At 25.9% G+C, this 12,074-nt stretch overlaps 7 protein-coding genes across 7 annotated transcripts in view; 3 read left to right on the plus strand and 4 right to left on the minus strand.

Annotated features, from left to right (window-relative positions):
• Window positions 1-41: 41 nt before the first annotated feature.
• Window positions 42-974, minus strand: EHI_068470 (COP9 signalosome subunit, putative; the record flags this gene model as incomplete). The annotated part of the gene is made up of 1 exon (XM_649068.1): window positions 42-974. One exon carries the CDS (start codon window positions 972-974, stop codon window positions 42-44), a length of 933 nt encoding a protein of 310 aa, XP_654160.1.
• Window positions 975-1,174: 200 nt separating this feature from the next.
• On the plus strand, window positions 1,175-1,578 carry EHI_068480 (uncharacterized protein; the record flags this gene model as incomplete). Its single annotated transcript, XM_649069.1, has 2 exons — window positions 1,175-1,330; window positions 1,417-1,578. 2 exons carry the CDS (start codon window positions 1,175-1,177, stop codon window positions 1,576-1,578), a joined length of 318 nt encoding a protein of 105 aa, XP_654161.1.
• A 92-nt stretch (window positions 1,579-1,670) lies between these two features.
• Window positions 1,671-2,612, minus strand: EHI_068490 (uncharacterized protein; the record flags this gene model as incomplete). Its single annotated transcript, XM_649070.1, has 1 exon — window positions 1,671-2,612. The coding sequence occupies one exon, from the start codon at window positions 2,610-2,612 to the stop codon at window positions 1,671-1,673; it is 942 nt and encodes a 313-aa protein (XP_654162.1).
• A 405-nt stretch (window positions 2,613-3,017) lies between these two features.
• Window positions 3,018-4,132, minus strand: EHI_068500 (uncharacterized protein). The gene has a single exon (XM_649071.2). The coding sequence runs from the start codon at window positions 3,981-3,983 to the stop codon at window positions 3,342-3,344; it is 642 nt and encodes a 213-aa protein (XP_654163.1). The 5' UTR covers window positions 3,984-4,132; the 3' UTR covers window positions 3,018-3,341.
• A 374-nt stretch (window positions 4,133-4,506) lies between these two features.
• Window positions 4,507-6,741, plus strand: EHI_068510 (uncharacterized protein; the record flags this gene model as incomplete). The annotated part of the gene is made up of 1 exon (XM_649072.1): window positions 4,507-6,741. One exon carries the CDS (start codon window positions 4,507-4,509, stop codon window positions 6,739-6,741), a length of 2,235 nt encoding a protein of 744 aa, XP_654164.1.
• Window positions 6,742-6,909: 168 nt separating this feature from the next.
• EHI_068520 (uncharacterized protein) lies at window positions 6,910-9,660 on the plus strand (the record flags this gene model as incomplete). The annotated part of the gene is made up of 1 exon (XM_649074.2): window positions 6,910-9,660. One exon carries the CDS (start codon window positions 6,910-6,912, stop codon window positions 9,658-9,660), a length of 2,751 nt encoding a protein of 916 aa, XP_654166.2.
• A 1,627-nt stretch (window positions 9,661-11,287) lies between these two features.
• Window positions 11,288-12,074, minus strand: part of EHI_068530 (uncharacterized protein) — a gene marked incomplete at both ends in the record, with an annotated part of 2,786 nt that continues 1,999 nt past the window's right edge. Inside the window, one exon of the mRNA XM_649077.2 lies at window positions 11,288-11,998. Within this exon, the coding sequence (XP_654169.2) occupies window positions 11,288-11,998 (711 nt within the window). The remainder of the gene's footprint in view (window positions 11,999-12,074) is intronic.

Consider the following 12,074-nt stretch of genomic DNA (forward strand, 5'->3'; position numbering starts at 1 on the left):
AAAAATAATGAATTGAAGTTTTTGAATTAAAAAACGTTTGTTTAATCATCGCTATCATAGTCTTCTTCTAGACCAGCCATCATTACTCCATCTCTTCTTATATCAAAACTCATTCCTCGTTCAGCTTTTTTTCTCTCTTCTTCTTCTTTATTTAATTTATTTTTATATTGAAGTTTTAAATCCTGATAATTTATGATATTATTAGAGATGACAGTAGTAGTGTGAATGAGTTGCATCATAAGTACAGTCAATTTGGCATCATTACTTTCTTGATTAAATTCTTCTCTAAATACAGAATTATCACTGACTGGAATAGAAGAACAAATTTGTGCAATTTTAGCAAGAATATGATTATCTGCTTGAATAGTTCCATTTTCAACTCCTTTTAAATATTTAACTAGAATATCAACTTTCTTTTTTAATGTTTCTATAGCATGACTTATTCCTTCTTTTTCCTTTTTATCAGTTTCTACTGAACTTCCTGCATTGATCATCTCATTAATACCAATACGTTCAACATCAACAGACGCAATATGATAACTGCATGGTACAAATAATTCATTTCTTAATACAAAAAATGTAATTGGAATTTTGTCTGTTTCTTTTTGATAGCATTTACTAATATTTAATATCAAAAATAATCCATTCTTATTCTCACCAACAATTTGACTATGTAATTCAATATCACTGGCGAGTGGTTCTCCATTAGCCATTCCAGCATACCACCCAACTACTTTATATTCTTTGTTTACTTCTGAATTTAGTTTAACTCCTTCACTCATTTTAGTTATTAGTTGACTCTCTGGAATTTCAAATGATGTTCGTACAATAATTTCTTCTTCATTTTCAATTCCAAGTAATATACCTACACTTCTTTCAGGTTTATTTGTTCCACAATTAATTGTTTTATGTGTGGCACTTTGAGTAATAGAAATTAATGCAAGAGGATGCAATACAACTTCTGGTGTTGTCATTAAATTTTATAAGTTCAAGTTCATTTTTTCTTTTACTGAGACTGAGGTTTAACTCATTTTGAATTTGTTATATAAAACGAAAATAATAATAAGATTATGATGAACTAAAAATAAAAAAATAATTATGAAAAAATTCAAAAAGGAAGAATAAAAACGAAATAGAAATCTTTAAAATCAAAGAAACTAGAAAATTGAAAGAAATGGAAGAGTATAACCAAGCACAATCCCTTTTACAACAACAAAATGATATGTTGGATGAGGCGCTTGTCATTGGAAGAGAGAATGAACAAATTGGAGCTGAGACTCATCAAATGCTCGTCCAACAAGGGGAACAATTAAGAGGAGTGAATAACAAAGTTTATTAATTATTTTTATGAAGTGAAATAATGTTATTTAATGCATTATTTACATATTTCTAAAGGAACAAAAGTTTATTAGTTAGTTGGATAACATTGAGTCAAATGTAACTATTGCAGACAGCAAATTAAAGAGAATGACTTTTAGATTGATCACAGATAAATTTGTTCAAATTGGAATAATTGCTTTATTAATTATTGCTATTCTTTTAGTAATCTTTATTAAGTGGATTTTACCTCTTATCTAAATGACTTTGTGTTTTTTAAATTAATTCATTATCTTTTTCAAGTACAAATAAAATTAATTTTAGCAATAAATCAAAGACATAATTAATTGTTGTTACTCTTTTTGTTTATCATCCAAATGAATTACATGTGATTTTTCATTCATCACTTTTGATTTAATTTGAGAGTTCCTATGACTTGTTTCTTCTGAAGTTGGAAGAGCTGGTTTTTTAAGATGTGATTCTTCTTCTTTTTGAAAATTAGTATCTTTAACTGGTATAGAAGAGGTTATAGTGGTGAGATTTATTGTTGGTTGACTAGGAGTTTTTTCATTAACATTTGTTGGTTGTGCAACAGTACCACCTTTTTTAGATAACTTGGAGATACCACCAACAATGGTTTGACTAGCATTAGACATTGAATCTTCTTTCCTTTTCTTTTCTTCTCGGTATTGCCTGGCTTGAATCCTTCTTTTTTCTTTCTTTTCTTCTTCCTTTTTAAGTTCTTCTTCAGTCAAATTTTTGACTGGAACACATTTAAATGGTTGATTAGCTTTGTAATGGGGAACAGGGTCAGTTCCAGTATCATCAATGAATGGGTCGTCCGTGATATAACCAAATCCTTTTTTTGATTTTCCAACAAATAGACGTTGTTGAATTCTTCCTAAAACAGAAGAATATTGATTTTCTCTTAACAACTCACGTTGCTGTGCTTCTTTCTTTGCCTTTTCAATTGTTTCATCATCTACAATTCCACTATCTGCCTTTTCATCCATTTTCTCATCTTCTGATTCATCCTTTTCAAGGTCAACCTCTTCATTTTCTTCTTCTTCATCTTCAATCATTAATGAATTTATCGCATCTCCATATTTCTCTTTTGCCTGTTCGTTTAAAAAGATTTGAAAATTAGGCCAAAGGTCAATCTGTCTATCTTCAGGTATCTTAAATTCTTCGGTATAAACACGGGGATCCAATAATTGAAGATCATCTAGAGGTGGCATCTCAGAATCATTTTCAGTGTCTGTTTCATTTCCATTACTTTTAAACACCTCTTCCATTGAATTTTTGGAAATAAAAGAAATTGAGATTGTATTTCTTTTAGCTTAAAAACTTTGGTTTTTTATTTTTGTAGATTTGGTCATTCATTTTAGCATTGATAATTCTATCATACGCTAGCTACTCATCATACCCAAATGTAAAATACTTTATTTATTAGACCTTAATTAAATTCTCAATAATGAAAAAAAATACCATAAAATAAGTTGTGAAAAAGTTCATTTAGACTTAATCTTCAATCTTTTTAGAACATAATCTTTAAATTCATTCTATCTAATCAAAACCATTTTGTTTAAACTTTATTGTATAGTCTAATAGAAGAGATACTATTTTTTTTTTTTAATTAATAACTCTATAACTTGATTATTTATTCATTTTTCTAAACTCAAAAATTTAGTAAAAGTACATCAAATTATACCACATTATTCTGTATATAGAAACTCACTAAAAATCCTTTTTGTATATTGATTTTGAATATAATTTTCAACACAAGAAAATGATTTATTAAAATAAAAGATAAAACACAATGGTTGTCTCAACTCATTAATATTTTTATTTTGTAAATGATAGTAAAGAAACAACGTTATGGTAATATGTCATTCAAAGCTTTTGGTATTAGTAAATTGTTTGTGATTTGTAATTATTTAAGTTAAACAAAGACAAGAATATGTTTTAATAGAATAAAATAAGAATGAAACACACATACTTTTCTAGTTCAGAAAAAAATCAATTTATTGAGCGGCTTGTTGTTGTGCTTGGGCAGGAGCTTGAGCACCTGGTTGTCCCATGAACATTTGGAAGAGCATCATAAGACCCATCATAATAAACATTTGATATTTTTGGAAGAAAGTACGCTTGTCAACAAATGTTTTTTCACCAATATATCTGGTAACAATAACCTTTCCTTCTTCATCTTTTTGGTATGTAGTAATTGAAGCAATAAGAGCATCAGTTCTTGGAATATAAGCAGTGTATGAAATATTTCTGAATGTACCTTCTGCAATATACATATCTGAAACATTATGGAAATTCATGGTAATAAAAAGTTTATCTTCTTGGACTTCATCACCTATCATTTGGACTTCAATAGTACTACCATCATAGATAGATATTTGATAATATTTCTCATTATCATCATCAATAATAACATCAAGCATATCAGCAACATCAGTTCTAGCTGTAATATTCATTGCAACTAATGGTTCTCGTTCTTCAATTTCACTTTCATTATCTTCAGAATTATCAGAGTTATCAGAAATTGTTGTTTCAACTTGGTAAAATTTCCATTCTCCAGAAAGATATTCTTTCATTTCGTTTGGTTGGTTATCTGCATTAACAATAAAAACAAGAGCCAAGAAGAATAAAACCTTCATTAATTGTTTTTAGTTCTATTTTCTTAATTTTCTTTTTTTGATAAAACAAATTTATCTTCTTGTTCCTCCTCCATTTAACATGATAATCTCACTCTTTTTCTGTAAGAAAAACACTTTATTTTTATTTATCTATAATTCATAGTTCTATTATTATTTAACAATACTATTCTTCTTTACTTATAATTCACCAATTCTTTCGGGTAATATCCATCAATTTGTATTTGGTGATTTATTTTTTTATTTGAAAAACAAAAAAAAAGAAAAACATAATAGAAGGAAAAAAACAAAAAAGATTAATATAAGAATTTAAAGATCAATAAAAGTTTCGAGAAGAAAAGATAAGAAGAAAAACTTTGAGATTTGTAACCACGTGGGAGTAGAAAGAATAACTGAAGAATAATTTTGGTTTTTTTTTGAGAAAATGGATATTTGTTCCAACAAAATTCAACTAACAGAAAGTAAGACACAAAAAGAGTTGAAACTAGAGAACTTTTAAAATAAAATAAACAAAGGAGAATAAAATATGGTAAGAAAAGCATGTCAAAAATTGATTAATGAAAATGACAATAAAACAATTATTGAAATATATGAAGAGTTAATTTCAAAAATACAAGACAAAGAAAAAGGACAAAGTAGAAAATCAAAGTGTATTGAAGAAAATATTTGTCAAACGTTAATGAAAAATATTCAATCTGGAGATTCAGAAGTTGTCCATTCATCAGGAAAATTTTTAAGAGCATTATTAACTAATTGTCATATTGCACAAGAAGCAGCTATTAAAGCAGGACTTGGAGTTGTTGTTTCAAGTCAATTAGTTAAATATAATGATATTGCAGAAATTTCAGGAGTACTTTCTGGGTCTATTTGGGGTATGGCTAATAATGAAGATAAAAATGGATTAATATCTAAAACAACAGTAGATGGATTATGTGGGTGTTTAGATAATACTAATATTTTTGCAGTAACATCAGCAGTTGGAGCATTGTTAACACTTGCTGAAGATGACCAATTTGTTCATTTAATAGAAAAAAGTGATATAATGAAAAAAATAGTTAAAGTAATTCAAATGGGAGAAGAAGATGAAACATTAGCACGATTAATTGGAGGATTTCTTTGTAATGCAGCAGGAGAAAAAGAAACACAAGTTCAATTTAATGAAGCAGGAGGAATTGAAGCATTATTTAAATTATTAGAGAAACAAGAAAATAATTTAACAGTTGTTGCCCGTATTATGAGTGGTATTAGAGCATTATCAAATGAAGATGAAGGAGTTTTAGAAAAATTAATTGAAAATAGTTCAAGATTTATTTCTATTGGAAAGAAACATCCAAATGAAGAAATTATAATTCCAATGCTTGGAATATTCTTTAATTTCTCACAAACAGATTCTAAAGAAGTTGAAGTTCATCAAAAATGCAGTGAAATAGTTAGTAATTATACTAATATTTCTAAAGAAGGAGCAAGATTAGCATTAGGATATTATATGAATTTATCAACATGTGAAGAAGTTGCAGAAGATATGGCAGAAAATCAAAAAATTATTAATGAAGTAAAAAAAGCAATGGATCAAAATGAAGATGAAGATAAAATTATTTCAAGAGGATGTGGATTTTTACAAAATATTAGTGATTTTGAAGAAGGAAGAAAAGCAATTTTAGAACAAGGTATTACAAAGAATTTAATTGAAGGATTTAAAAAAAATAGAGAGGAAGAAGAAGTTGTTAAGTCATGTTTAAGTGCAATTACTAATATGTCACAAGCTGATGAATTAGCTATAGAAGTAGTAAAAGAAGGAGGAGCAAAAGAAATTGATCATGTATTAGATGATAATAAAGATGAAGAATTAGTTAGATTAGCATTAATTTGTGTAATTAATATTTCTTCAAGTGATAATGTTGAAGAATATATTGATAAAGATTGGTGTAAACATATTATTGAAGATTTAGATAAATTTAAAAAACCAATTATTAAAGAAAAAGCAATTACTGCTATTTCAGGATTAGCAACTATGGAAGGATTAAAGAAAGAATTAATTGAAAATGATGTTATTACTGCATTAGCAAAATATTTCCATGTTTCAGAAGTAACTCAAATAAAAGCATTAAATACATTATTTGCATTAAGTTCTGAAGCAGAAGTACCAAAGAAAATTGTTGAAGCACATTTATTATCTAGTGCAGCACAAACAATTAATATTTCAGTATGTTCAGAAAATTTCTGTGGATTAATTGCTAATTGTGCTAAAGACCAAAGTATTCATTATGAATTACTTCCATTTGTTCAAGACATTCTTACTATTATTAAAAGTAAAAAAACAGAAAAGGCTGTTATGTTTGGATTAAATGTACTTATTAATTTATGTTCAAATAAAGAAACAAGAGAAGCATTAAGAACAAAAGAAATTGTTAATGTTATTGTTAAATCAATTAGTTCATTTAAACCAACAAAATCAATTGTTCTTTCTGGATATAGTGCATTAGGAAATGCATCAATTGATGAAGAAATTAAGAAAGAATTAGATAAGAATTTAGCATTTGAAACAACACAACAAATAGTTAAATTATATAAAAATGATGATGTTGTTCTTGAAAAAGTAGTTAATTTCATTGCAGCAGCATGTAATCATTCAGTAGAAAATAAGAAATTAGTTAATGAAAAACTAGGAACAACTCTTGAAGAAATGAAAGGATTTGTTAAAAATGGAAAAACAAAAGAAATTATTGAAAAGATTCAAAAAGCAATTAAACAAAATTCTTGAATTTAGAAGAAGAAAGATTTGATAATTGAGAGAGTTTCAAATTTACATTTAAATCTTAGGAATAAAAAAACACAAAATAAAAAATATTAATTATTGTTTTTTTTTTTTAATAAAATAAAAGAATAAAAAGAAAATAGAACTTAGAAATAAATAAAGAAAGTGAATAAGATGGAACATAGTAAATGGATTGGTCAAATAGTTGATAAAAATATCTATAATAAACTTGCCCAATTAAGGAGTGAAAATATTAGACAAGAATTAGATAAAACATATATTAAAAAAATAGTTCCAGGCAGTTCAAATTTAAGTATATGTCAAAAAATATCATTACAAATGAAAAATATTAATTCAAAAAATATTGAAATATTAAAACAAGAAGTTAGTAAATATAATTGTAAAAGATATTTACAAGAATATATTTCAAATATGATGCAAAATTTATTTGAAGATGGACATTCAATAATAAATTATGTAGATTTATGTTGTTTATTTTCACAATATTATGAAAATGATTTTTGTAAAGAATTAAATGAAATACTTATACAAAATTCTAATCTGATTAAAAAATCATTTGGATATTATATATTTATTGTAGAATTATTTCTTGTTTCATTACCTATGAAAGGACATATTTTAAAACAACAATTTATTGATGGATTAACATTTTATTTACAAAGTCAATCTAAAGAAGAAATAACTATTACAACTAAAATGTATATTCCAGAAATAATTTATTTATTAAATTTAATAGGTTCGGTATTTACAACAATTCATTTTTCTTCTCCAAATCTTCAAGAATCATTAAATCAAATTTCATGTGAAGATCAAATAATTAAAGAAAAGATTTGTATTTTAATTGGAAAAAGAGATAAATTTACAGATTTATTCACTGAATATAAAAAAAGAGTTGATAAATATTGTAGTATTGGAGGAATTCAAGAAAATCAAGAACTTATTAATACATTATTCCTTCAAATGGGATATAATATGAATTATACTGAATCTAAAGAAGAACCTCAATCTAAAAATTTATGTAATTTATATGATGATAATGAAACAAGAGAGTTTTATACTGTTTTTCCATCATTTTCTGATATTAAGCCACAACCCTTAAAAGCTCATACTGATATAAAAATTAAATTTAAGAAATATATTGAATTCTTAAAACAAATAGAAGATGAAAAACAAGTTATTTCTGCTGTAAGAGATTTTTTAACAACGTATAAATATTTTGTTTTTAAAACAATTACTATTAAAACGTTTTTACATCAATTAATATCTAAAATTACTAGTAAATATAATATTTCATTATATAGTAAATATTTTTATTTGATTCAATTACAAACTAAAGAAAATATTGCTTCTATTATATTAACATTATTTGAAAATTCTAATAACTTTGGGTATATTTCAAATTGTATTATTTTATTATCTGAATTTTTTAAATTCTCTTTAGATAAAACTTATTTAATGGAAGCTTATGATTATCTATTTTCTTCTGATTGTACACTTTCATCAGTTACTAAATTACGTCTTATTTACAATTCTATGGATTTTTGTTGTAGACATTATGTTAATTTATTTGAAGAATCAGAACAAATATCTAACATGAAAATATTCCAACAATTATCAAGAACAACTATTAAAAAAGAAAAGAATGAATGTATGAGATTATTTATGAAAATTAAACGTTTACTTGATTCAACTCAAAATATTCTAGCAGAAGATGATGAATATATTCCTCCTCAAGAATTATTTTTACAACATTTATTTAGTCATCCTTCTGAACTTACATTACAACAAAGAATTATTTTATTAAGAAAATTTAATTATGAAGACCCAGAAATTTGTGAATTAATTATAAGACATTTAATGGATTCATTGATTGATGGTGCTTTTATCAATGAAAGAGATGTTGTTGTTATGATTGTTCAAATTTCACAATGGCATCCAAAAATTTTAGTTTCTATCCTTGATCAATTAATTTATTGTACTACTTTTGGATTTGAACATCAAGGAGTAATGAGTAAACAACACAGAATTGTTTATGTTGCTGCATTAGCTCATTTATACAATTTAAATGGAATTAGTGATACTTTGATGTTTAAAATTGTTGATATTATTTATAAATTATCCAAATATTATCCAGAAAATGATGGACATTTATCTAGGAAGGTTACTTCATTATATTCTGGGAATTTTGGTGCTCGCTTATTAATCAAAATCTTTTCAATTTGTATAGACAAAATGTATTCTAAAAAACCTGTTTGGGTATTAAAAATGATTATAAACATTCAAATATCAATGAATAACAAAAATATTAAAGACTTAGAAGCTGATTTGATTGAAGTATTGAAAAGGCTCAATTTCCCTAGAATGAGAGGAATTCTTGGAACAACGGAATTAAAGAAAGTCTTTAGAGAAATTAGTCAAAAGAATTATACTCTAGAGCAAATTAAAGTTATTGTTAATAGAGCTTATAAAAATATCCAATGTCAACTTGATGCTGAATTTGCTTCGAGAATTGATGAACTTAAAAGATCAGAAGAGGCAAAAAAGAAAGAACTTGAAGAAATTAGAGTCAAAAAGGAAATAGAAAAGAAGAAAGAACAAGAAAAAATACAACGAATGACTAAAGAAGTTGATGAGTCTGAGTTCATTGATGAAGTGACTCAAAATATTAAAGAAATGACAGAAATGGCACCTGATGGAGCTATTTCTAATGAAACTCAAGTTGTTATGGCTTTAGACCCTCGTAATTTCCAGAAAGAGACTGGGAAACGAATAATTGTTGTCACCTCAGATGGAAAGCCTAAAACTCTCAGTCTAGGTGAAGAAAAAGAAAATAAATCAAAAGAGGAACCAACTCCAATACCAAAACCACAAAAGAAAAAAGTTAAAATCATTTTACCTCAGTAAATCAATGAATTGATTATTCTTTTTCTACTTGAATCTTTGTTATCTAAAATTTAAAATTACCAATTAGAATGTATTATTTAATATATACCCATCATTTTATTTTCTTCTTTCATTGGTTATATTTGTATTAATGACTTATCTCTTCTTACATCATTTATTTTTCTTTCTTTTTGTTCTTTTTCCAATTAACACAACTACATCTATTCAAAACAACTCAGAGATGTATGTTTTTAAAAACTAACACATTAAACAAAACTCGTGTTATTTAGGTTGAATATAACGGAAGACTATGAAAAAAAAGAGAAAAAGATTCATAAATTCTTAAAAGTAAATTAGAAGCATATGCTCTTGTCATAGTCAGTGTTTTTTGAAATAAAGAGAATAACTGTTTAACAGAAAATCTGGTTACTACAACCATCATATATTACTAAAGATTTATAAGTAATAGAATATCTTAATTAGACTAATTGATTAATTAAATACTAATACTCTAATGTAAATATTATATTAAACAGAATATTCACAATGACATACTTTATGTAAAGGTTCAATGTTTTAGAGTGGTATTCCTGTTAGAAATATCTTGTTTTGATACTTTTTCAGTTATATATCTTAATCATTTATTTTTATTAAATCTTTGTTTCATATTTGAAGAAAATTGTAATACTTTTTACTCGAGGAAGTAATGTCAATAATTTTGGTTTGTGTTATCTTATCAGGACTCGTGTTGTGTGTTTAATCAACTTAGTAAAAATAATAAACTAATGTACTTAATAAACAAAACAACAATAAAACATCCAAATTGTATATCTAAAGCTAAAACAAAACATAGATGGATGTTATGAGTTTGTACATAAACAATAAAACAAAAGTATCTTCAAATAATATTCAATAGTTAAATTAATACATTTCTATACAGGTATTACAGTGGGACATGTGTAAAGTATTTATTTATTTAAAGAAAATCTTTATTTCATAATGGAATAATAAAAGAAGAAAATTTTATATTGATTTGGTATGAAATACCTTTAAAATAACGAGTAAATTGTCAATATTTTAATATGACTTTGGTTATTGATGAATCTTATAAGAGACATGAAAATGTCAAAAATTGAAATAAATGTTTATAAAAAATATAAAAATGAATTATAATAAAACCAACGTCATGAAATAACTATATTTTCTACGAACGTATTTAGATGACACAAAATCTCTCAACATAGTCTCTATTCTTCTCGTTTTTATTAGAGTCTGTAAATTGAATTTGAGAAGTTACTATTAAAATTCAATTAATTGTCATTGTTAATAAATGTGGTATAAAAAAAATGAGAAGAAGAACAATTAAAACAGTTAGAATAATTCAATGAAATAAAACAAAATACAATTTAATTATTTTAAATTATGAAGTTTGGTAAGTATTTTAAAACAATTAAATTTGAAGAATGAAAAAACAAAGAGTAAAGAATTAAAGAAAGATAAAGAAATTGTGGAGTAGTACAATTTCCTTAACAAACTCATATAAATTGATTTTTATTGTTAATATGTTGTAAAAAAGCATTGATGAAATGAGCATGAAAACATAAAACTGAGAGTAAACAATAAATTAAGCCAAAACAATGAAAAAGGGTTATTTGTCGATGAGAAGAGTAATTGAATCTAAAATTTTTGTTGCATCTTGAGGGTTTTCTGTTTTTTGCATTAATCCTTGGTCAAGAAGGTCTTGGTAGATAGCTCTTGATTGAAGAACAAAGGCACCACAAGCGACCCAATTGTTTAAGTCCATAACATTGTTATATGAAAAAATTTTAGACAATATGTCAACAGTGCATTGGGTGGTTCCAACAAAACCAAGACCAGTAAGTCGTGACTTAATAATTTCTGGTCCACTTCCATTGTATGCATTGAATAAAGCATAACAAATTTCTAGATAACGATAGATAGCAATAAATTCATAAATATTTAAATGACCAGTTCTAGAGGTGTCAAAAATCCTCATAAATCTAAGTGCTGTTTGTGGAGATAAACGAATACATCCAGGATAACTTCCTGTACTAATTTCATCAATCTCTAATGTACCACTATGATCTTTATCAACTTGATTAAACCATGCAATAATTTGTGAAAATTGTTGTGGTTTAATGGATTGAATGATTGGGAAATACCACTTCTTCTGAAGTTCAAATGATGGAGGTTGAGGAAGTCGTTGTTCTGATAACTCCCAAGCAGGAACTGCAGGTGGATGAAGGTCAAAGATATTTACTTCTATTTGATTAAGAATTTGTTCTTTCTGAGATGAAGGATATTGTTGAGTTGTTGAATAAGTACCTTGGTATGTTTGCTGTGGTGGGTAGTTAGGGTTTTGTGGAGCTGTATATGTTGATTGTTGTGTTGGATAAGAGGATGTTGATTGTTGT

The sequence above is a fragment of the Entamoeba histolytica genome, genomic scaffold (assembly GCF_000208925.1).
Source record: "Entamoeba histolytica HM-1:IMSS scf_1104750517335 genomic scaffold, whole genome shotgun sequence".
Taxonomy (NCBI): domain Eukaryota; phylum Evosea; order Mastigamoebida; family Endamoebidae; genus Entamoeba; species Entamoeba histolytica.